General features: G+C 37.3%; 2 protein-coding genes across 2 annotated transcripts in view; one reads left to right on the top strand and one right to left on the bottom strand.

The window, feature by feature from the left end:
• LOC123866844 (protein javelin) overlaps nucleotides 1-23187 on the bottom strand; it is a 151803-nt gene extending 128616 nt beyond the window's left edge. The window contains exon 1 of the mRNA XM_045908553.1: nucleotides 22928-23187. Within this exon, the coding sequence (XP_045764509.1) occupies nucleotides 22928-23016 (89 nt within the window). The 5' untranslated portion in view covers nucleotides 23017-23187. The remainder of the gene's footprint in view (nucleotides 1-22927) is intronic.
• Nucleotides 1-27484, top strand: part of LOC123866872 (calcium uniporter protein, mitochondrial) — a 199945-nt gene that overhangs the window by 135450 nt on the left and 37011 nt on the right. The gene's annotated exons all lie outside the window — the stretch shown is intronic.

Below are 27484 nucleotides of genomic sequence, written 5' to 3'. Positions count from 1 at the left end.
GTGGCCACTGCTATCACAGATACGTAGAGTTACTTTACATGTGATTGATGTACCCTTGTATAAAGTTGTCTAATCACGACATTTGCCTGTTAGTAAGATTTACACACACACAAATGTCACGTTAATTTACTTCAACAGCTCTTGGGCTGTAATCCAACATCACTTGGGCCTAGATAATATCGACGCCCAAATCTAAGTTCCATTTTAACATAATAAACCTCGATGAATATAAAAAGGAATATAAAGTTTGCTTTTGATATAACGATGTTTTAAAATATACCCTAAATATAATGCTGCCAAATTATATTGCGTCTCTCCTTTTAGCAAAATCGGTAATTTGGTTAAGTTTCAAATCTTGTTAGCCGTGATTCGAGCGTATTGTTTTATACGATTATACAGGCGCGTGTCAAAATCTCGTACGATGTTAAATATTCATAGCTTTCGCGGAAATTTTAGCGATATAGGGACCGGTTGCGCTAATTATTTACATATTTACGAAACTTGAATAAATAATTATTGAATTAATTACGATGTAATAAAGGTAAGCATTCCTTGGTGCGTATGAACAATCTGGTCTGCACAGCAAAATTAACATAAAACGTTATTTTTAAAGCAGTTCTTCTATAACGGCACCGCACGCTACCAATTTCACCCTCACCACCAGGGTGCCTGGTGCACATCGACCGCCCGTTGTGCCAGATCCTTTTTTCCACGCACATGCAAACTGTGGAATCAACTAGTGTTCCCACTAGATTGCAACATGGGGTTATTCAAGGGGCGGACCAACAAATTCCTGAAAGGCCGGCAACGCATCAGCGGTACCTCATAAATGTTCATGGGCGGCGGTAATCACTTAATACCAGGTGACCCGACTGCTCGTTTGTTCGCAGTTATTATAAAAAAAGTTTTGAATAGTGTAAATATTTATTTAGTTCTATACTACAGTAAAAATACAAAAAAAAAAAACCAAATAATTTAAATAAAATATTTAAGTATATAAGTCCTCCCGCAATAAAACTCCTTTTTAAACTATAAAACTACACATGACTGCATTCAGTACATATAAATTGCAGATAAGATTATCTTAGAGTCTGGACCAGATGACCTCTGTGAGTCTACTTGCGCGGAAAATTGAATTTCCTTCTTGGAACAGTTTTCACTGCTTTACATGAGGCCGATCGCGAGTTTTGCTGCAGGTTTAGAAAGTTTGAATATTTTATAAAACATACGTTTTTATAATTAATAGATATGTATGCACATTTTACTTGAGTTGCAACGTCCGTTTTAAAACTACCGGGGCACGTACGGTCATATTATAGCTGTCTTGATTTATCATTTGATCTTTGCTGTATCATAAATTGAGGTGGCTATTTGAGCGCCGGTCATTTAACCGCCCCTGCGAAAGAGTTTCTAGTGCCTTCAGGATTAAAAAAAAAACCATAATCTTTTAATAACCTGCCGCCCGACGAAATCAAAGGAAAAATAAAAATAATCTAATCTAAGCCCGTAGTCCGTACTGCCCCACGACACAGTAATATTACCGTGCCCACGACCAGGTAAAGGCCTCCCTCCTCCCTCTAAATTTTCCAGTTTCCTATTCCGTGCCTCTTCTGAGTTCTATCCTACCTATCTGAAAAAAAAAAATATGTATCTAAATTAATCGTGCCAATGTCACGTCGTCACCTCGCTTCGCTGATGTTTTTCAGGATCCCGAAACAAGCACACTTTGCCCAGCATTCACCTAGTATACGGTATGCATGACCTGCCCAGTTTAAATAAAAATAACACCTAAAAAATCTGGAAAAACCGTTTAGAATTTCTGTCCATAAACCAGCTCTTTTTGGTATTATTCTCCTTTAGGAATACAAGGTAACTTCATCTCTGAGACTACTTTGAGGCTTTGCGGCTACTTTATTTCTTTGAGGTTTATAAGACGATATCAAAGGGCATTGTGCTATCTTCATGACATGCGTCGCACCATTACGACCCTCTTTGTGACGATGGATATAGTCCTCCTCTCTCGTTTCCTTAGAGGGTTCGTTTATGCATCTTGCATTTTAATAGTTTCAGAGGGTACTCAGGAACTTAAGAATAAATAAAGCGTCTTTTTCGTTAGGGTTGACAAACGAGAATTATTATTTAACTTACTTTTTTCCAGTTTATTTATTTGTGTTGCATGAACTAATGAGTAGAAGTTCATGAATTTAGCTGTAATATTTAGCGTCTTCTCGTATTATCCCACCCATTGATATTAGAGCCACCCCTAATCCTACCTATACATAGACTTGTGTTTATTTATTACTATACATATATATAACGTCCGCGACTTCGTCCGTTTGTTCCGGAATATAAGCTGTCTCTGTACCAAACTTCGTTGAAATCGATTAAGCGGATGTGCCGTGAAAAGGAAACAGACAAATAGACGGTCGCACTTTCACATTTATAATATTAGCATGAATTATATTATAATGAAAAGCAACATGTGTTGGTGGTTCGAAGCCCTTAAGCCTTATTATCCATTAGCATTATCCTAGCCTTGTTAAGGGTACTACCTACAACATGTTCATGAATAGATAACCTTTTGTTATCCACATTTTGGTACACGAAGTTTTAAACATGAATTTTCTATTCATATTAAAAATTTCATGCCTAAAGGGGCCTAAAGGTTGACATAAGTACATAACAAAAGACTGGCTATAAATAAATAAAAAATCAATATGGCGGCTGTATGGTAATGGTAATGGTTATGTGAATATTTTTACGGTTTTTGGCAAAACAGTCGTGTTTTAATTTTTTGAGTAATTATTATTATTTTACTTCACTATATCAACGGGTGCATAGTATAGGCAGAGAGTGAGCTATGTATAGGGACAATAGGAATATTTTTAATAATTTTATTCGTTTACTGTTGTCCCCATTAAACAGGGGCACGGCCAACGGGGACAGCAGACATACATATAATTGATACCTACTGTATAATCATGTCGTAAGTACTACAATTCTTTCAACCAGCCCTGTCCGTGTAAAAGTAGTTACAGGTAAACATAAATTATAATTTAATATGCATAGAGCACACAATAATATCTACAATCTGCATAATATCGAAAACAAGTAATAATTTTAACCTATTGCAATCGATCGTACATGACATGCAATTTCAAATACGTACTGAAAACATGCTGAAAACCTATAATTAAGTACCATGTAATACAGAATAACTAAGTATTGAAAACACTATTCTCATTTAATTAATTCAAAGCTAGGCATAGGCTGGCCGCACATTGGCTACTACTGCCTGAGCAATTACTACTTAATCGCTGAACTCAATATTGTGTTAACACCGCGCGAAAGTTACTAATTGTTGCTTAAAAAAAAATTGGCTAGACTTAGGAGGGTTGCTGGCAAGCTTTCATTTATGTGGATGCATGTGTGGTTTATCAAAATACATAAGTGGTGCTTTAACAAGTGACCATCAAAAAAGTAGCTTGTGCAACGACTTTGTTGCTCATTTTACTATTTAGATTAGCCGAATTCTGATCCTACAAATATGTATTTACTGCCAACCACCGGCAACTACGCTCTGTGGAAATTCGGCCTATTCCTTGTCTACATTATAAAGGGAAACCTTGTGCGAAATTTCAGACGTTTATGTCCAAGGATTTGGGCCGCGTGTTGATGAGTCAGTCAGTGAGTTAGTCAGAATTTTTCTTTTTTTAAAAGATTTAAACCGATAATAGGAGATTTACAGTTATTGAAATTAATGGTTATCATCATAATGTAGCTGTCAAAGTTCGGTGCTAGGACCTGAAATGCTTGAAACCTAAGTGAGCGGTATTTTGTCACATCAGCGACCGATAAGTCGCCAGTGTGCGGCAAGTCTATGTTTGTGTAAATGTAACTCGTGTAAACGCTGTATTTACGGACGTTATCATAATTAATTAATCAGCGCGAATTAATTAGTTCCGCGCTGAAATACTTGAATTCTGTGTCCGTTATAAATAAATCCGATTAACGTTTTCGGGCATTCATTTGCCTAATGTCTGTGTAACCCCACCCTTATCCATTAACATTGTTCATTAGTGGGATTGTTGAGAGCTTTTATCAGTCAAAGTTTTGACGACCACCTTTGACAGTAGTGAGTGTTGTGGTCTTGTAAGTGGGAGGTCCCGGGTTCGATTTGGACGAAGTAGATGTTATGTTTAATTCAATGATATTTAAAATATAAATAAAGAGTGCCAATGGATCTTTGCGGGGGTCACTAATACCTATATTAATGAAAAAACTGTAAAGACAAACCACGTTTTGTTATGTGGTATTATTTAATAGATAGAAAAAAGTTAGGTACGCCATCGATTATGATAACGTAGGTACCTCACTTTGGAATTTCAAATGACTTTTCCAATGGCGGTTAAAACGGGCATTTTCACGTAAATTTCGAAAGCTAAATAAGCCTTTCCAAGCTAGTAAGATGAAAAAAGATTTTTCTATTTGTTTCAGGTAAGTTGACAAGAGCTACGTCAAATCAGCCTACGTACTTGTAGCCATTTCTTCAACAACTACTTCACTACTGGTTCTTAGTTCAGATGATAACTAAGTAGGTATATATACTTAGTACTTCAAAACACTCGCAACACTTTCTACTAGGTTCATACCTACCTACTTGGTAAGTACTTTTCCTAAAAAAGCCTTTTTTTATTGCATTACAAGTTAGCGCTTGACTGCGATCTCACTTGTTGGTAAGTGATGATGAAATCTAAGATGGAAGTGGGCTAACTTGGGGGTACGGCAATTTTAATAGATCAATACCTCGGTTTCTACACGGCATCGTACCAAAAAGCTAAAACGCTTTGCAGCGCGGTTTTGTCGGTAGAGTAGTAACTAGCCCTGGCAGAAGTCTCCCATCAGGCTAGACCAGAGACTAATTATTTAGAAATCATAAATTCCCAAATTCCCTGCCGGAGATCGAACTCGTCTAAAAAAAAAATTGACCATTTTCAAATACAACTGTAAATAAAAATTTATAACACCCCCGACAAGTGAAGGTTACAGTAATAACTAGAAAAGAGCTGATAACTTTCAAACGGCTGAACCGATTTTCTTGGATTATAGCTAAGAACACTCTCGATCAAGCCCCCTTTCAAACAAAAAAAAACTAAATTGAAATCGGTTCATTAGTTTAGGAGCTACGATGCCACAGACAGATACACAGATACACACGTCAAACTTATAACATCTCTCTTTTTGGGTCGGGGGTTAAAAACCAATACGAATACCTACCGAATATTTAATACGAGTATTTGAATGCACTACTATCATTTATAGCAAAACATATTTCGAACTTCAAATTAATTTATGGCAAAATTTTCTCTCAATGGCCATTCGTTTCAAATGGGTAGGACCATTGAGTTTAGAGCATGGAATAACATACGATGGTTACAAAGCTCTAAGCTGGGAACAATAAACACCAATAGTAACAGTGATATTATATTATTTAACTACTAGCTGTGCCCGCGACTTCGTTCGCGTGGAATAGCTCTCAGCGCGCTTTATATGTATAGCCACGGACGCTCAGGCGCGAGGCGTGTAGTACGTACTTAGTACGTTAAAAATGTTCGCCGTGAACCTTTAAATTGACATAACTTTTTTATTTATGAACTGATTGACATGAAATAAACACTAAATGTTAAGTGAAGCTTATTACAATATATTAATGAAAACCGTATCTAAATCGAATAAGCCGTTTCTGATATTAGCGTGCACAAACACACAGACAAACAGACAAAAAAAAAATTAATTACAATTTCGGGTTCGGCATCGATATAATAACAACCCCTGCTACTTTTTTTTTATATATTTCCATTGTACAGACACCACTTTTTTACAATTTTATTATATGTATAGATGTAAATAAGTAGACATTTTCATATGCGTCTAAAATGAAGTCAGAGATGACTCTTGTACGTTTTGTCTTCTATTTAACTTATCAGCAAGAACTGATTTTATACGCCATAATATGAATGTAACATATATATGGTACAATGTCATTAAATATCAAACATTTACCTTTTACTACCTATTTCTTTTACTCTTAAGCTTTAGAAAGCACCGGATTAATAAATTTGTATACCAGTCAGGAATGAGTTTTTGTAAGAGACATTGCGGTTCTAATAATACGACAACTCTTTGCCCAATACCATTAAATGGCTCATAACTTTCATAGTTACAGCTCATGTATTTATTAGTGCCATTAATAGGGCGTTGGAATATTGTCTTTTTCATATAATTTTATGTCGAAACCAACCATTGTGGTGTATACCATGATGGATTTTCATATTCGCCATCGCATTACGTAGCGCCATTCGCCGTTAGGGACTTCGGGCACTACGCGGCTATGATCACAGCCAGGGTCAAGCTGGCCGGTCGTTGCAGCCGATTGCGCAGTGCGTACCTAATGGGTTATGAATTTATGATACTTTACCTGGATGCTGCGGCCACCGGCCGGTCATGGCCGCGAAGTGCGCGAGGTCCCTTATTGTCATCGAATACAACCTTTATGTACGGACTTTGTCTATGTTGGCTTTTGCTGGCGCGAGTGCCTTTTTGGAGTGTTTTTTTTTTTTGTTAAAAGTGGCCGGGTTTAGTGTTTTACTAGTGTTTTTGGTGGTGGAACTGACTGGGAAGCGCTCTAAAAGGGTGCCGCGCGTGTGTCGGTGAGTGCCGGCAAGGATGAGGTCCATACTTGTATAGTTTCCCTAACTTGTAAATAACTACAAACTTGACATTGGCTAATCTTTGTAAAGCCAGACGAGAGAAAAAAAATCTTTATGCACTACTGGCTTTTCCCGCCACTTCATTCGCATGATATAATTTATAAACTATAGCACTAGGTATTGTAGCTATTTATCAGTGAAAGAATTTTCACAATCGGATAGGTAATTAGTTCCGAAAATTACCCCTACATAAAAATTTACAAACTCTTTGCCTCTTTATAATATTAGTGTTGATAAGTAGATAATATAGATAACACTTACACATTACCAAAAATATTTTTACTACTACAACCTAGACCTTAATTTTGCTCTGTTTTTCAGATATGATCGTCCTCAAGTGCAAGCCTATCTTAATATAAGAAAGATCTTACTTAAATGTAGTGGTCACTTAAAAATAAACACAATATGGAACAAGTGCGACAAGTGAAGGTTACAGTAACTAGAAAAAGAGCTGATAACTTTCAAACGGCTGAACCGATTTTCTTGGATTATAGCTAAGAACACTCTCGATCAAGCCACCTTTCAAAGAAAAACAAACTAAATTAAAATTGGTTCATTAGTTTAGGAGCTACGATGCCACAGACAGCTACACACGTCAAACTTATAACACTTTATAACTTTTTGGGTCGGGGATAAAAAATAACAGAAGATTACATCGGTTAATCATACCTCTAATAAATTACCTATATGAAAGCGAAGTTAAACAGAACTGTTTAAAAATTAAAAAGCAAAAGTTCGGTCCGTCACGGGCGCTTGGTTTGGAGTAGGTACCAGCGTGACCTCGTTCGTGTACGAAGTTTGGAGCTTATTGTGCGGTTTTCCGACACTATATTTTTGCATGCGGAAATTTAACGAGTTCGCAATGAGGTTTTATGGGCTGTACATAAAAACAACCGAGCATACATATGAGTAAATAAGGCCGGAATCATACTCTAAACTTGTCCTCAGCCGAAGCTATACTCAAGTTTTCTAGAATAGCGATGCCGTATCTAAAATCTAGATTTTTTTAGTAAAAAATAGCGAGCACGGGAGCAGGTGGGTTTCACCTGATGTTAAGTGATTACCACCGCCCATGAAAATTTGCAGCACCAGAGGTACCGCCAATGCCTTGCCGGCCTTTCAGGAATTGGTTAGATGGCATCATAACATTAGTTCTTTGTATCACAAGTGGCCAAAGTGATATTTTTGTTCCACGAATTCCAATTTTGAATTAAAATATAAATCAAGTGATAGAAAAAAAATACTATATATCAGCGTTTATTAAGAGGTGTAGTCAGGTTTTAGTTTTGAACTTTATCTTATTAGATTCGATAGAGCCTCTTAGGCATAGCTGCGTAGAAAAGCTTGAGTTTATTCTAGAGACACTATAGCCAGAGTGAACGATAGCTGCAACAGCGGCAGACGATATTTGGCAATGTGTACCCAGCCTATGGTCTCAGCTGAAAAACAGCGTTGCGGTTTTTACATGTTAAAACTTAAGTCGAGTTATGAGTTTGTGACACATTTATCTGCATTAGTGGTTTTTTAAAAACTTTTGCTGATGTAGCAGTTATTATATTGTAGGGGTCTTAATAGGTACCTATTCTCATTTCAGTTTGAGTTATCAGGTAGATATTGTATGCGTGGAAACTATGAATAACCAACTAAGGCTGTCTATTTTTTTTTTCAACCAACGTTGTCTTGGTTTATCTGCTGTACTAATCATTAATCTGATGAGGTGAAACTTTTTTTAAATCTATAGACTAGCGCTTGGCAAAAACTTTGCACTATTGTTGTTGAAACATGCGGGAAGTTTCCTAACATACGATAACAACGTACTACATACAACAACAACGTACAACACCCTACGTGGTGCGTGAAATGTTCACACAGAGACGCATTGCAACGCATGCCGTGCATTGTTTGATACTAGACGACGTCCGCGACTTCGTCCGTGTGAGCTTAAGTTTGTTAAAAATCCCACCCCATCTTTGATTTTCCGGGATAAAAAGTAGCCTATACGCATTTCGGGGATGCAATCAAACTCCGTACTTACTAAATAAATGATGTATTCATCTGCCACGCGGAATAAGATTGTTTTAAAAATCCCGTGGGATTCATTCATGTTTTATTTAACCTTTTGTTATATACATAATATATTATTAGCCTCTAAAAGTCTCGTTATAAGCTTTCCTTATTTTCTTTATTGCCAAACTCAGTCAGCATATTTTCAGTGAAGACTTTCGCTTAAAAAAAATCCGAGTTTAAATGGAAATGCAGATTAAATGGCATGGATGAAAATTGCAGTCCCAGATGTGCTCGATCTGGGATTAAGATGGATAGGACGTTTCCTCATATTTTATATTTTTAGCCGTAATACTTTGAGTTCCTCCTACATAATTTTCTCATCTTTTATTATTACTTATTAAGTACTCGTAATCCTCCTTTAATATATAAAACACAAAAATGTTTCCACCCATGTCCGTTATAGAAGACTTCGAAACCATCCAACCGATACGCCCCAAACCGGTTTCATTAGAAAGACAATAATGCGAAGATTATTTTAGACCTCTTCGTTTTTGGAATTGGGTTAAAAATAATAGATGATGATGTGGTCTAAATTGGAGCGCGCCTGCATAGAAGATGCCTGTTCGCTCTTGTCGAATAAAAAAATGTTGCGATGATGAAGCTGTAAATTAGGCAAAATGAGACATCCAAGGAAACTAATTTCGCTTGTGTTTAGCTAGCGTGAAGCGATGTAGCGCTAACATGTGTCTCAAGTAGAAAAATGTAGTGTGGAGAAACGCGCTGAGCTTCGCACGGTCTACTGAGCACTTTTTATCGCGCATAGTGTGGCCAAAGTGCTAGCGGGGATGGCTGATCTACAGTTTAACTTGTTATTAAACTAATCTCAAGAAAAACGCTCGGAACTAGTGGTAAAGCCGTTACCATTGAATAGACATGTGATCTATTTAATTACTGTTTCTGTCTGATTATTACAAGAGAAGTAGTAATTACTATTTCTCATAAAGTAAAAAGGAAATTCCCAATTCAAGCACTCACTGACTCATTTGGCGCCTAGCCTAAGCCTTTGGATCTAGAAAGTTGTGCAAAGAGGTGTCCTTTAAAAGTATGATGTACCTACAAGACGGACATAGGCTACTTTTTAACCAGAATAAAAGAGTTCCTACGGGATTTAAGAAACGCAAATCCTCGCGGACGCAGCCACGGACACCATCTAGTAGACAAAAATTAATTATCTGTGTTGTTGACTATAAAAGTTATTGTGATAAATGAATATCTAAACTTACATATAAAAGGGTAAATTGCCTCACTAACTTCGACATACAGGTTTAGAAACTTGAGAGATGCATGAAAGTTTTCTTTGTATAGGTACCTAAAGGAGAAGGAAATAATTTCAGAAATGCTACTTTGATCGAATCTGGGGTGGATCAGCTAGTTAGAAAAACTAAACGTCCAATTTGGTACAGCTATTGCTTAATATTGAGTCGAGAGTAGATAACCTTATTTCTTTTAACCTTAGATTTTTGGGTAAAGATTCATGGGTCACGAGGAGGAAGGGACAAACGCTACCAAAATCGCTAACAATGAGAAAGGTCATTAATAAGTATATTACTTTATGTTATGTAAGTAGAATATTTAATTATCTCTCACTTATTTACATATCTTATTGTTATCATATTTTAAAAAAATGTTTACAAAAATTACATAACAAAAATAACAAAAAAAATAAAATAACAGAAACAACAAAAAATAAAATAAGAGTAACAATAGAAAAATAAATTAACAGAAACCGCAGAGATAAAAAGTAACAGAAACAAAAAAAACGTTAGCTAAAAATATTATGGGTCCCACAATTAATTATTATTATTTGTTGTACATTTTACTAAAATTACGTCGCCGCATTTAAATATCTCTGAAGTGAACCCATCCTTACGTGAGTGGAATAATTAATTCATTACTACATCCCTGTGCATCTCGAATTTGACTTGTTAATTACTTTCGGAGTAGGCTCATGGCTGTCGGGTAAAATGATCATTACTTTGTCGGTACTGCTATTATTATGTTACGTACATTTTAAAACCGGCCAGGTGCGAGTCGGGCTCTTACACAAAGGGTTCCGTACCAGTTCCGTACGGCATACCATCGTAAAAGATATACCTAACAAGTTTTTCGTTTAAGGGGCATGAGACGGGCCTGCCCGCGAAATTCAATTTTAATTTGGTTTTTCGCAATTTGTAAACTAATACGACAACGTAGGCTTATGGTATTTTAATTGCGACAATGGCAGTATCATCCTCACAGGTTTATATAAAAATCTTTACTTGAAAGGGTCCAGTTTAAGAAATTAATTCTAGTATAGACTAATTTGTGAGAATATTTAAATATGAATGGCGGCTATTTTGAAATTCGCCATCTTGGTTTTTATTCTTTGTTGTTAATAGCTAGCGGTAATAAACATACACACTGAAAATTTTAAATCTCTCTGTGTTAGGTACGGTTCATGAGATATAAAACGCTGATAGACAGGCGGACGGAGAGTGGAGGCTAATAATAGGGCTCCGTTGGCACTCTTCGGAACCCTAAAAAGAAAGTGAATCATAATAATATCTTTGATATGTAAAATTATGTTCTTGGTTGAAAAAATTACTCATACGTTTTACACAGATTACTCGAGTATGGAAAATTTTGTACAAACTTTTCACTTTTATACCTACGGATTAAGTCATCATCTAGTTCTGCTAAATAATTACGTATCCAGAGAAAAGTTTAAAAAATAGGATACAACATTAAACTGGAACGTTTCTTTACTTCACAGTCGTAAAATTAGTTACAAGCGGAAACTCTGAATGAAATACGAAACAGGCGCTCTGCCGACGTCCGACAATTGGTGACCGATTTTTTGTCGGCAAAAAATAAAACAGATTGCAATATTGAAACCACAGTGAAACGCACACGTCCTGCAAAAACTCGGTCAAAAATTGTATGATAAAAGTCGGTGCCCGATTACCCCTGGAGGAGGGGCAACGCACGCACAACAGACGGAAACGTTTAAGTGCGGAAACCAGCCCAGAGAGAAGAAGAAGTCGGTGCCCGATTATCGAACCTACGAAAAGTCTGACGTGGGCAGAGTGCCTGAATATTACATTAAAACTTTTAGACAGGAAACCAGGTACTCGTATTTGTAGAGAATTTTTCTATCTAGCTGTCTCGAGATAACTACCTTTCCCAACGGAAAACTTATTTTGCTGTTGAGCAAGTAATATTTGATAAGCAAAAACGCTCAAATCGAGGCTACTCTGTAGGAAATATCCGAACGTTTCGCTTTCGCACATGGAATACACGCCACTCGATATATTTTCTGGTATTTTATTCCTTCAAAATATGACGTAGCATATTGCAAGCGACCAGTATGGATTCTGGAGCAGCAGCGCAAGTAAAAAGAATTCGTGGATATTATATAATCAACTAATAATAAAATTGATGCGAAAGTGTGTCGGTTTATCCTTCAATCACGCTATAGATAAAGGAGCAACGGATCGACTTGGTTTTTAGCAATTATAGTTACGTTAACAAATCTAGTTTTTATCAATCTATCTGAGAAGTTTACAAAAACATGATGTTATGAATTATGACAGATATAAATTAAATACATTCGATATCGACGAGTTACTCGTAGGCAAGTAACGAGCACTTAATAAAAACCTGTTAACGGCGCCGTCCGGTTCCAGTTAGGACTCGCTCCACTTGCTCTCGTACCGCTCGCCTCGAGCTAATCGCATCTCGGCGAGATATTAGCCATTGTGTAACTAAGCTACGGCCACGTCTGCGGCCGTAGCTCAATATGCCGAATGAGCTCGGTGGCTATCATTCATCGTTGAACACTGAGTTAGCCAATCACCTCACTGTCACGGACCACAGTTCACGACAGTTAGGGCACTTCTAACAAAACGTCAAGGATTTGAAGTCACTGGCAGGCGTTAAATGTTCCTTTATTTGACGCTAGGGACTAAGTAGCCCATGAAACGCCTATTTTTCTTTGATTTCACGTCACCCATAGCCTAGTATTTGAGATCGTCGATTTAGGATCAAACCGAGAGTTCCCTCACTCCAGTCCGCTCTGTCAGTGTTCAACTACGAATGGTAGCCACCGAGCTCATTTGTCAATGGTTGGTTTTATATTGCTGCTTCAGTGAGTGATATTAAAATAATTTTTCGTAGAAAGCCTTCAAGGGATTAAAAATAAATGTAAAACAAGTGTAAATTAAAAATTTATAACACCCCCGACAAGTGAAGGTTACAGTAACTAGAAAAGAGTTGATAACTTTCAAACGGTTGAACCGATTTTCTTTAATTATAGCTAAGAACACTCTCGATCAAGCCACCTTTCAAACAAAAAAACAAAATTACAATCGGTTGATTAATTTAGGAGTTACGATGCCACAGACAGATACACAGATACACAGAGGGTCGGGGATTAATGAATTTGAGGGCTATCGTTCAGTGTTGAACACTGAGTTAGCGAATCTTACGTCACAGTTCACGTCAGTTAGGGAACTTCTAACAAAACGTCTAGGCTATGAAATTACTAAGTTACTTTGACAGATGGTCAATTCAAGATCAAACTGAGAACTTCGCCCCTCACTCTAGATCACTCTGCTTGCGTGTAGTAAATGTACTCACAGCTTTAAATTGCTTAATGTATAAAACATATCGATTCGTTACGTGATCTCGTAAATCGTAGAGTGACAGTTTTATGTTCACGTCGAGTCGTAAAATGTCCAAACCTCTTGAATACTAGTAATGCGTTGTGTGACGAATGACGATAAAAACGCAGTGGAATTGTCAACAGAATTTCATACTTCACTTGCAATCTGTAGGTGAGATTAGTCCAAGTATGTATAGTGTGGCTATAGTTAAAAACCTTGAGAGTGACACAGACAACTTTTTAACCCGAAAAATCAAATAGTTCCGCAGCGGCCGCTTGTTGTATTTCCTTCCTCCGTAGAACGTCAGACACCATGTATTGTCAGCGACTCGTCCACGCGCCCGGTGCGCTTGCTAAATCAAGTTTCTAAAAATCCTTCCTTAGTGAGGTTTATGTTATTAATAATGTTATACTAAATCTCAAGTTTCTGAACCTTGCAATTTAAGCTGTACATTAGCTAGCTGTACATTGTATTATGAGCATGACAGCCAGTTAGTCAGTTTCTCCCTTTATTGTACCAAAAATCAATTACAATTAAAAGACAAAGATAAAAAATGGACAGGGAAGCACGTATCTCTATAAGAGATCTCTACCAGTGACTCTTGGCAGTGGGAGAAGTTGTAAGTTGGGACCTTTTATAGTATTTTCATCAAAATTTACTGCTATACGATGAAATTACAAATCTTTAAAGATTCCATTATTATCTACTGCGATTTGAAACAATCCATCGAGAACACACCAAAGTAGAAACTCGGTCATTACTCTTTCTTAAATTATGTATTAGTAACTATTCTTGTAATTAGTTATTGAAGTCTTTTGCATGTCTGCATGCTATTGAAATCCATGTGTTAAGAGGGGTTTCTCCGTCACTCGCTCGATACAAACGTAGTTCGTCTCTCATTGGAATACTAACCATTCATAGTCAATGGAATTTTGTAGAAACGTTCCGGGAACTAATATCTATGCCTGTGGTTTTCCAGATTTCCATTAAAAAATTTGGTTTCAAAGTTACGCGGTCTTAAAAATTCACATACAAATCTTTGAGCCCCTGTAATTTTAAACTACATATTTTTAGAAAAATCTAAAACACCACAGATATTAGTTTTTAGAATATGTCTGCAAAATTTCATGGACTTTGGTTGCTTAATATTCAAATGAAATTGAGACTACGATTGTATGGAGTCTGTGACGGAGAGAGCCCTGTTAATAGCTTTATATAGCGTGGCAGAAAGACTTACAAAAACAATACTGGTGATGTCTCTCTTGTTTACTCACTGGCACGCGGGTGATTAAGAAAATAATCTTGTTACAATATCCCCAAATCCGTTTCAATGATGAGTACAAATTACAAGTGTGAGGACGGTCGTTATGGCACCAGAACACATTGGTCCAATGCGTTCGGCATGTATGTTTACGATTTGCGATTTTAGGATCGTTTGATGTTTGTATATAAATAGATAACAAGTGTAAATTTAAAATTTATAACACCCCCGACAAGTGAAGGTTACAGTAACTAGAAAAGAGCTGATAACTTTTGAACGGCCGAACCGATTTTCTTTCTTTCAAACAAAAAAAAAACTAAATTAAAACCGGTTCATTAGTTTAGGAGCTACGATGCCACAGACAGATACACAGATACACAGACACACAGATACACACGTCAAACTTATAACACCCCTCTTTTTGGGTCGGGGGTAAAAAAGAGCAATCGCTAATCGCTTCTTGCTGGTTCGTCTCGGTAAAAAAAGGATTACGAACCAGAAGTAGATGCATTAGACGATTTAAAAGCACTTGTAAATATTTATTTTAATAAAAATCTTTTTAGAGCCTACATCGGCATAATCGGCAGCGCTGGACGCAAGTAGCAATTGTAGCAAGTAGCAAGGCGACTCTGTCCAAATTCGCCAAGTGCGTTTGGGCCAATGTGTACCGGAGTCATAACGACCGTCGAAAGTACTCACCGTTGAGAATTTGAGATGGGATAATATGGCTAATGTTGTTGTACACAAGTAAGCTAAAATGACAGGTATCCCTTTCATAATGTTTCTGTATGTAAAAATTGTCTTGGATTTGTAGTTTAGAGATTGTGTACAACGGAATTAGCCAACCACATTATAGTCAGATTGACATTTTCTTAATTCTTCATAATCACACTTCACACTAATCACACTAATATTATAAAGCAGAAAATTGTGTGTATGTGTGTGTGTGTGTTTGTTACTCCTTCACGCAAAAACTACTGAACGAATTGGGCTGAAAAGAATGGAGATAGATTATACCCTAGATTAGCACATAGGCTACTTTTTATCCCGGAAAATTGAAGAGTTCCCACGGGATTTTTAAAAACCAACATCCACGCGAACGAAGTCGCGGGCATCAGCTAGTACGAATTAATCTTTTATTTTAGCAAGAACGACTTATTACTTGTTCGTAACTCCATTTCCATTATAATGACGGGAGACCCTGAAGTTAGTAATTCATTCTTATTGAGTCGTTAAATCCTCGAAGACGTTGATTGAGTTGACTAAGTATTACCTACTAGAGCAGCAATGTCTTGCAAAATGTGCTCCATGGTGTAGTAGTTACCTTATAGTTCAAGGAAATTCTTGCTGTTTCTTTGCGGTAGGAATGGCATTCCGAACCAGTGGCATTCTTTTGACGATTCAAAAGCACTAGTAAAAGTTAATTTCAATAAATATCTATTCTATTCTATTCACCACTCCGAGAGCTTTTTTATTATCCAAATAGACGCTAAAACCTGCTTTTACCTGACTGTCAGTAATAGAGGTATTTTTATCATACGCCGCAATTTTGATAGCAATATGAAAGTGTCTAAGTAATATATATTTCTTTACTTATGATCATTAAAAAAAAAAATTTAGTTGAAAAGTCTTTAAAACTGGATAACTGCGTGTAAATATTCTTTATTAGTGCCGCTACCGCTTAATATTTTACGATTGAAATTAATAATAATAATCGATATAATCTATAATGTGTCGATGGTTTACTTAACAAAGTTGTTATTGTTGTTAAGTAACTTATCAACGAATTACAAATGGATTGATTTTAATTTAGGCCTCAAGTAGGAGGCTTTTTATGGATCTTATGTTTAGTTAAGTTACAAAAGCTACTCTAAGTTAACTCAATGCCTATAGACTATTAAATAGTCTCATCTACAGCCTTAAGGCAAACCTCCGAATTTAACGATATAACTTTTGTGTTCCAGTTTTAACTCGATTCAATTTATTTTATTTGAATAGGCGTTGTTAACCTAAAAACGTTTTAATTAGACGACATTGCAGTCTGTGCCTTGTTGACAAGAGATTTATTTAATTTAACACTGCTTCGGTACCCTTTACATTTTGAGAGTTTCTTAAAAGACCAAAAAGTAAAGAGATACTTATTTTTAACCCCCGACCCAAAAAGAGGGGTGTTCTAAGTTTGACGTGTATATCTGTGTATCTGTCTGTGGAATCGTAGCTCCTAAACTAATGAACCGATTTTAATTTAGTTTTTTTTGTTTGAAAGGTGGCTTGATCGAAAGTGTTCTTAGCTATAATAGAAGAAAATCCGTTCAGCCGTTTGAAAGTTATCAGCTCTTTTCTAGTTACTGTAACCTTCATTTGTCGGGGGTGTTGTAAATTTTTAATTTACACTTGTTAATCTATTGACTAAAAAATCGCGGATTTTAGTTAAAACGAGACAGATTTATACCAGCGCGCGGTGAAACGCTGTCTCGTGTAAGCAAAGTGCGCTCTATAGATCTTAGCCTGAGACAATCATTTGGTTTTCACACGTCACAGCGTATAAGACTTTCAATAAAGTTCTTTGCGCCGCCGTGCAACGTGCATCGTTTATACGTTTCTGCGAGTTGCAGACAAGTAGATTGCAGACTACGATTATTAGGATTGACTGTGAAATATTCCAATCCACACTTGGCTAGCGTGGTGGACTGTGACCTAAGCCCTTTCTATTTTGAGAAGACATCTGTCATCAGTAGTAGGCCGGCGATGGGTCAAAAAAAAAGTTAAGTCATTTATAATCATGACTAACATTCCCTTTTCCCCTCTAACTAAGTGTTAATCTTGTGCTAGGAGAGGCTACACGACAATAGTGCAACGGATGGGGTTCGAACCGCCGACCTTTCGGATTTCAGTCCGCTCCTATACGCGTTGAGCTATTGAGGCTTAATTTTGGTTGGTTGAGAATATGATGATGATGATGATGAAACTGTCTTTCACTGTCGCCACGTCGAAGAGCACGTGGCCTAGTCATGTCCATTGCGCACAACTCACTGTTGTAAAAACCGCGCCTTAAATTGTAGTGTTCTTTACAAGTCTAAAAAATAGTTTTCCACAGTGGAATGCGTTGCTCGAATTTCACAAGCACTATTTATGTTACATTTCCCAACTCATATCGGGTAGAAAATCTTTTTCGCGATGAGATATTATGTGTGTGCCAACACCATCCGTTGCACTTTCGAAACTTTTCATACACATTGTTATAACAGGAGAGTTGTGTGTGTTTTAGCTAAGTTAAAGATAAATTCAGAAGTAATTCTTTAACTTTGTGAAAACAGAAGTAAAAATAACGACTTATAAGGTTTTCCACACAAACTTTTGTATACACCAACGTGATTACAATCCTTCCTTTTTAACCGACTTCCAAAAAAGGAGGAGGTTCTCAATTCGTTGGAATCTTTTTTTTATGTATGTTCCCTGATTACTCGAAGACCCCTGGACCGATTTGGAAATATTTTTTTTTTGTTTGAAAGGCGAGCTTCACTCTTGGATTTCTAATTTTGTTTTAATATGCTCGCTCGACTTCATACCTAGGTACATTACACGTGTAGCTAAACAAAAGTTATTTTTTACTTTTTAGTGTTTGTGGTTTTTGAAGTCGGTTTTATTTTTCTTTTGAATTTTTTTTATATTATTATAGCCCTACAGCTAATACTCATCGTCTAAATACCGAGTACCTAGTAGGATAGGTGCAGGGATAACTCAATCAAAATAAAAGCGAAGGAGCTTAGGTTTGTACTCACCCACATACATATGTACATATTTCAAATCGTAAAATTAAATCCCTTGATTATAGAAGAGACCCACACCTACATTAATTCTGAGATTAAATCCGTAAAAAGATAAGCAACTCAGATTATAAAAAGAAAACAAAATAATATTCCAAGCATTTAAGAAATTTTCCAACATATATCCGTCTCAGCGCTCCACAGTGTTGTGAAGAGCTACTTCACGCGGTCGATTACACTTGAGCTCTCTCGTTATGAAACATTTTTCTTGAAACGTCTTCAAAAGTTGAAACAAACTTGAATACGTACTTCATCTTTGAAGAATTTTCAGAAGAATGGCTTTATTTTTTGAGCGGCTTCAATTAGCTTTCTTTGAGGGGATAAACAAGTTTTTAGTTTTTTGTTTCTCGTGGATTTATTTTACTACCTGACTAAGGTAAAGCCAAAAGGCAGGGTTTTAGGTTCTATGTATTTATATTGTATATAATTATGTATGTACCTATATTCCACCGTAGCACCTAAATTACTAAGCCGATTTAGATAATTAATTCGTTATCATGGTCCTGGTGACATAGGCTACATTTTCCATGAATAAAACTAAACGCTCAAATATTATATTAAGAGGGATTATCGGGTAAAATTATTTCCTGTCACTTTACATAATATAATACATTTTAATATTGTACTCTAATTTTGATTCGATATAATTTTGATGACGAATCGATTGACACCGCATTCATCCAAATCTGCTATTCCTAGCCCGCTAAAACTGAGACGCTAAGGTGCACTGTACATATATATAAATACACATGCTAAACTCGTAACCCTTTGTTTTGGCTTTACCGTAGTCGAAAATAAAGTAGGTAATAAATTAATATCAAAAAACAAATAACCGAGTTTCATCCCTTGTTTTTCCCCCAGAAAATATAAGTTAACAATAACTTAACATATATTTTCTGAAAAAAACCCATGAAAAATAAATCGGTTGCTGTTCCCGTGTCATAGGTCTTATCTAATTCTGACACCGCGCCGTGAAAAATGAATTTGGTCCCAAATGATTTGTAATTTTATTTCAGCGAATGTTTTTCCCTGGTCCCAGGAGATAAAAAAATTATAGTTGCTGTCAAGTCAACGAATCGATTTGTTTTCGTAATCTTTTACCCAAACTTACCTACTTCGCGACGAAATCTCTATGCCTGAGAGTTCTCCATAATGTTCTCAAAAGTGTGTGAAGTCTGTCCATCCGCACTTGACCAGCATGTTGGACTATGCCATAGTATACATATAACAAGTGTAAATTAAAAATTTTCAACACCCCCGACAAATCATTTTCAAATAAATAATTATGTATATCTAGGCAACGTCCATCTTGACAGCTTGACATTTGTCAATCGACATAATATTATGAACCTAACGGTTATGTAACCTTCTTTTCTACAAGAAAACTAGAAAAGAGCTGATAACTCTTAAACGGCTGAACCAATTTTTTTGGATTATAGCTAAGAACACTCTCGATCAAGCCACCTTTCAAACAAAAAAAAACTAAATTAAAATCGGTTCATTCGTTTAGGCGCTACGATGCCACAGACAGATACACAGATACACAGATACACAAATACACAGACACACAGATACACAGATACACACGTCAAACTTATAACACCCCTCTTTTTGGGTCGGGGGTTAAAAAGACTTGTTCTGACTGACTGACTGATTTTTCATCGCACAGCCTAAACTGCTGCGTTAAGAAAGTTGAACTTATAGGTTCCTTATATGACCTAGGTTCGTATGAAAGAAATCATTTTTTAAATTTTAAATATCTATGAAAATTGGTATTTGAACTTTCGGTCAAAAATGGAAAAGTACGTGTTTCAGGTTTTCGGAAATTCCACTCGATAGAAACCGGGATGGGTCAGCTTATCCGTTATAATAAATCATCTGATTTAAAGACGTAGTATAGGTACATAACCTCAATGTATTGAAACGAAAATTAATGCAATTGCAGTTAAAACAATTAAACATAATGATAAGAAAATACGGTGCATACTCTATTATTATTATTCTTATTGCATCATGTTTCGTATCTGATTCTTTTAGGAAATTGTGTCAAATAACATCACAATTCTATTTCTGTATGTAATAAGAATAACGGCGCATGTAGGTGTTACATTTACTTTGATTTTCCGGCCTTATTGCGCTAACGTTATACATATTTTTTTATATTTATAAATATATTGTACATTTATTATATTTTTTTATGTTTTCTATATAAATTATTTCTAACTCGTTATACTTTTTAAACCTATTAAGGTAGGTATTATTATAAATACTGTCCAGACTATTAGGGTTATGAGGTAAAATCTGTCCTTATCCATAAAACAGTACCATGATTGATAGCCTCACAGACAGACAACAAGTTTAAACTGGTGGATCTAGAAACTTGAAGTACAAGTAGATTTTCTCTTTATCGTACCTACACTAGCATTAAAAAAAGATTTTGAGAAATTTCAACGCAACGGGATCCTTTAAAAACCCAAATCCAGATGGGTAATCGCGGGAATCAGATAGCTTATGCACATTAACATTTATTTATTTATAGCAACTAACTATCCTATATAAAATTTTTATATTTTCATTTTCTTTTCATCTTAGGTAAATATAATAATAATCAAATCTCCTCGTATATTTTTATCTCGTCTATGCTTTTCATAAAAATATGTAGAGTAATGTCATATCTTTTCGTCAAGAACTAGTGCGGCAAATGCAAATATGGCATCTACTTCTTTATGATAACGTTTAATATTCCTTGGCAATGTGTGGCATAAACATAGTGTTTATGTATTCTCTCCCCCTGTATCAGTAATTATCGTAGTGCACCGCTGAATGGTTGATTGATATCTTGTGGAAAAAGCTATTGCTATTAACATTCCTTTCATTCGTGTAGTGGAAAATTCTATATAATTTAGAGCTGACCTACTTACCGATTCCTGAATCACGTATATCTTTAAGGCTGGCTATTAGTTGCAACTTGCGTGCAAGTTACGACACAATAAAATTCAATTCAGCTCGTACACTGCTGCGGCCTAAAATATAACAAGCTTCTCTTTTTATTGCGTAAATTCTTATCCCTTATCTCTTTCTCATAGGAGATAAAGTGGCGCGCCGAGTGGTATGTATAGTTCTCATGTTATTTGAACAAAGTGAGTCCGGCTTGGTTTTACCGTATGGTATAAGATACCCATTACAATCCTTTTCTTTGCTAACGGGGGCGAAAATCTTTCTTAGATACCCGACGTCCTAGCAAAGACATCGGGTTATGTAAGACTTTACCTACTAAAACCCACTCGGTGGCCACTCTCAGCGCATATTGAGAAGCTCCGAGATCTCTTATGAACACGTCGGTGCCTCGTTTGCGCGACGCCGATTAGGTTCGTCCCAGAGAAAATAACCCTGTGTGACACACCTCGTTATGAGATATGGCAGCTTGTACCACAGAATAGAATAGAATAGAATAGATTTTTATTCAAATAAACTTTTACAAGCACAGCCACACCGAGCAAACTGCCATCTTCCCAAAGTCGCTTAACAGGCGGTACAATGAAGTAAACGGCTGGAACGCTCACTCAACCGCTTGAGACTTTTATGAGGTCTCTTCCCCCGGGACTATAGAATGGATCGGGGCGGTGGTCAATAGAATTCTATCCACCAGCCTGCATGTGTCCACTGTTGGACATAGGCCTTTTCGATAGCATGCTACCAGGGTAGATTCCTCTCACATCAATGGCGCCGCCAAATATGACTAAAAGAACACACCATTTTCGCATATTTACGAGTAACGACATAATGGTCAATAACATATTTAAGTACCTAGTTATATTTATGCTCGTTTACCTTCGTAGCACACTCGAATGGTTCGTAGCGCTAACGAAACTGCTATATTTACCACATAAAAAGATCCGTTATATATTCTACATCATGGATACGGTTTAAATTCATTTTCCATTGAACTCCATTAAATTTTAAATAGCTTTTCGGTGTGATTAATCAAAACTGCTAAAACGTATCACTACATTAATATAAATTGCGTACGGATTTTTTTACTATATACGAAGTGTAAGATAATGTCCGTAGCAACCCGGTAAGCTGAGGTTAGGTTAAGGCAGATTTGCATGTACCAAAAAATAATGAGCCTCGTAGCGTAATACACGTGGAAGACATGAGGACTTGAAGGATTTATTTAAAAATCCAATGTGACAACCCTGCAAGAAGCTGATCGTGGAAATGAACTCGCGAAAAACTTTTGTGAACTTGAAGGACAGCTAGGGTACCTCTGTGGCACTAACTATTCGGTACTACATACCGTATTCGTCACGTTATATGATTTATCAAACACGCTGTATATGTTTAACCTAGCCTTACCTTCGCCTCCTGCAATGCGTTTTCCTCCGACTGTGGGCAGGCGGATCGCTAGTCGCGCCATCGCACTCCGCGCTATGTCCCGCGCCCATCCTCCATGCCACAACACACACCGTCACTGACACTGACCGACGACACCCCGGACACCTCCCCAGACACCCTCAGACACTGTGCACACTTATAGTTCAAACTGAGATAAAATAGGGGAAAGCAAGGTGAATCTCAAGCATGGGGTGTCGCGGTGTATTCCAACTGGGCCAACGTTGTGCCCGAGCGAGTTGCGATGCGAATGTGAAACGTACCGTACCGTCGCACGCGCATACCGCACGCCCGCCTTAGCGTAAGACCACACTAGGGACTTCTTTACTTATCTTAAAATCAAGAAGTCTAGTGTTTTCCCTCCCTTGGCAACGATCTCTGAGTACATACATAATAAACATAAACGTTCTACAATATCGATTTTGGTTCATGTTTTACTTCTTGACTCTGATAATACTAATAACCTTTTCTTCGATATACAATAATTTAATATGTTATCCTGTTGAGCGTTATGGCACAGTGAACTATGTTATATAATATATGTTATATGACCCTAGTGTGTACAGTTAGATTGCTTTTAATTGCCCCGAGTATTAAACGATGACGCGTCTTAGCTTTTATTGTACAAATTAAATTATCTTTGGTGTATTAAGGGCAATGATGCTTAATGCCGGACGAGAATAGATGTTGATGCTTATCTAAATAATCTTGTGGTCATGTTGTCATGAATGCTGTTATTTAATGGACTCCAGGCAAAGAGAACTAGAGTGAGGAACTCTTGGTTTTCATCCTAAATCGACAAATATTAGGCTAGAGATGACGTGAAATCAATGATACCTAGTCGTTTCATAGTCTACCCAGCGTCAAAAGTACGTAACATTTGACGCTTGCCAGTGTAGGTGAAGCCTTGAGGTTTTGCTTCCAGTGTCATAAGTCATAACTGTCGTAAACTGTGGCACCTACACTGTCAAACTACCGCGGTAGGGCCCTGGACACTATTAGGGCGTAGGGACGTAGGGCCAGCGTAGGGATACAGTGCTACGACGTAGCACAAATAAAATGTATTACTTTACACGTCTAAAACCTTTTTCTTGACGAAAATTTTCTGAATTTGTCTTGTATAACACCGCTCATCCCCATGTTTACCCTCGGCTCACGAGATTGAATGTAATTTTGCGGCAAGCATATTAAAATGATCGTACACCAGGAAACCGAGTTCAGAGTCACAAAAGGCGATGGGGAGATCTATGCTTGGATTACTCTACGTAATCAAATAAGACATAATGAAGAGCTATACGTACAAAAGCCCCTGGCAACCTACTAGGATTCTGGAGCGAGCTTGGATGGCACTGCACGCCTTATAGACGAAAATATTTAAGTGCAGATACCTGCCTAGAAAGAAAAATTCGTAGAACTAATACCCACCCTGTAGGTTTATAGGAACCCTATAGGTTTTCTTGACAGACGCGACGGACGGACGGACAGACGGACGGACAGACAGACAGACAGACACCAAAGTGATCCTATAAGGGTTCCGTTTTTCCTTTTGAGGTACGGAACCCTAAAAATGCACTTTCATGGTTTTTGCGGCTCTTGCGCTTCATGGCAAGTCTTGCCGCTCTTGCGTTCGTATGCGATCACCTTTATTCCTCAACAGCGCGCTAACTAATTGAGCAATGCGGGTTGGGAGGATTTGGTTTTTTTAATTAAACATTTTTCATTAAATCGCCGCGGAATTTATAGTGAGCTTTAGGCTACATGGTCTATTTTTAATATGAGACTTAATTCCCTAACTAAGAGATGCATTTAGTGAAAGTTTAGTTCTGCTTTTAGTTAGGCTGGACTTGTTTACCCTGGAATGGACAGAATGTGCGTTTTGGAGTGAATAATTTCTTACTACGTCTGGGACCATTTTCTTCAAAAAAAAAAAACAACTAGACCAACAGATATTCAGAGCAACAGATATTACTTCTTAGATATGCATATTATTATATTAGGCACTGTAGTCATGTTTAATTTTTTTTTACATGTCCGTGTCTTCGAATAAAATAGAAAATCTATTAGGTATATAATATTTTGACGACCTCCTAGGGCAGTCGTCTTAAAAGAGGGAGCTCCGATAAGTAGCTGCAATTTGGGAATAAATAATTTCTAAATCGTCTCTGGTCTGGTCTGGTCTGGCCTAAGTATAGACTACGGCCGTCGCTAGTTACCACCCTTCGTGGCTAATGCTACTAAACTATTTATTGATCCGGTATGATGCCGTGTAGAAACTGATAAGGGCAATACCCTTTAATAAAACTAATTTAATTAGTTAACTAAAACTGCCCGCTTCCATCTTAGCTGTACATCACTTATCACCAGGTGCGATTGTAGTCGTGCAACTTGTCACCATGATAAACTTATGGCCAGACTACTACTGAGCACGGATTTCCTCTCAGAATAAGGATCGGATCTAGTGCGTAAACAACCATACATATAGTTCTATGACTACTTGGGATAGTATTAACACGGATTCGGATCGGATGCAGTGCGTAATCGCTCTAAATAATGGGGTCGCGTTAGCATCCTCCAGCTACGGAACCCTAAAAATGTATGTTCTGTCTAAAGCTTTGGTCTGGTGATCGTAACGCACAACGCTGCGGTATGCGGTATGCGTTGCCGGACACTCAATCATATGAAAAACGTCGAGAGTGTTCTCTTGTTCCGTCGCAGTATGCGTCAGCGGCGAGGGGCAAGCGCGGTGAAGTGGGGAGGTGTACTCCCGCACAGCGCGGCGTCATTCTCGGTTCAACGCTGCGGTGTGCGGTGTGCGTCACGGGTGTGCGTCACGGGTCAGTATGGAATTTTTCGAAGACAATTTAATAGAATTAGTTCGCAACTATCCTTCTTTATATAAAAATTTATAAAAAACAATTCTTCTTCTTCTTCCTCTTCAAGCAAAGCACAAATTACAGAAAAATTGTTCATGTTCACGTCTACCTTGGTAGCTGCGGCAAAATCAAATGACCACCATCACCGCAGGGACGCTAAATGCTGCGTCGTGACGCTGCGTTGCGACGCATACCGCAGCGTTGTGCGTTAAGATCACCAGACCAAAGCTTAAAGTGTAAACAGCCTGCCGCTCAGCGGATATCACTTGTGCCTCAAATCACAATGGCCGCGGACGGCTTGTTACGCGATGCGTTAGAAATCGCTTCGCTCTCGTTTCTACTAATTACACGATCCGCTGCTTTCCCGCTGAAAAACTACACGGAAGGATCTCTATGGCATCTCTGTGATGCTTAAGGCTTACTATTTACTATTGGAAATGTTTCCCATAACGAATTGAATCCTAAATTTTATAAAACCAGTCAAGTGCGAGTCGGGCCTCGCTCTTTTAGGGTTCCGTGCATAATTATGAATGTATATTTTGGATGTATGAAAAAGAAAAATCCAAAAAATGTTCGTTTGTTTTGGTCACAGCTTACAAACTATTTTATAAATTGTAGTTTTCAATATTTGGTGTTGAAATACAGTATATGGTACATAATATACCGAAATTTCTAGCTACGGCCGGAGCCTCCCACCAGACCAGATCAGAAATTTAGAAATTATAAAATACCAATGCTCTGCCGGGAATTGAACCAGCGATTTCCCACTAATAAGATCAAAGCGCTTACCACTGCGCCTGGGAGGCTGTCAAATTATCCAAACATTCCTGTAAAAACAATACCCGAATAAGTTTTTGGGACTTTTCCCAAACCCGCGTGTGGCAGATGATTATAATTCTTGAAGTTTTAGTTTTATCACCTTATTATCTTTCTTCTATAATATGAATTATTGATATTCAGTGATGGTACCCTAATTGATACAAATAATTAAGAGTCTTTCTAAACTGACTAACCAGCCCCATACTTACTTTTATATTTCTTAGAAATAAACTAGGTAAATTGGTGTTTATATATCTAACACAATGGAAGAGCATTGCGAGTTTGTCTCGCTTCAGAGGCTGCCTGCGGAAATCTTCCGCAGTTGTTCCGTCCTTTACGCTCTATATATCAAACGCTAATGTGCGATAGAGATGCTAGAGTAAACCGTATAGATAGATATACTGTTAAAAGATATGTGTTTATGATTTATGATGGTTACCGTTTGTTGGTCAGTAGTGACCGCGCATCATGCTTTTATTGTGTTACTGATTTATTCAATACATTTATTTTATTTTGATAAAGAATAGAAGGCACGTTGGCCTGAAGAAGCCTATGGTTTTCTAAATTGAGATACAAATAAGCCCTTGTTTGCAACCTCACCTGGTGGTAAGTGATATAAAACTGTATAATAACGGGCTGCGCCAAACACAAAAGGCTAACAATCCAACGATAACCAGCTTTTCTCGTTACGTCTTCTTGGTTTATGAGCTATTTTTCAAAGGTACCACAATAGCTTATCTTCAGAGATTAAGGCTTAAGACGTTCCAAATGGTGAGCACTTAATTCGCTAAGAGAATTTATCGTCTTGCTGAACATTCGGCGTTCAAAC

This window comes from Maniola jurtina, chromosome 7 (assembly GCF_905333055.1).
Source record: "Maniola jurtina chromosome 7, ilManJurt1.1, whole genome shotgun sequence".
Taxonomy (NCBI): Eukaryota; Metazoa; Arthropoda; class Insecta; order Lepidoptera; family Nymphalidae; genus Maniola; species Maniola jurtina.
The sequence above is the reverse complement of the archived record's forward strand: the minus strand, read 5'-3'. Positions and strand labels throughout refer to the sequence as shown.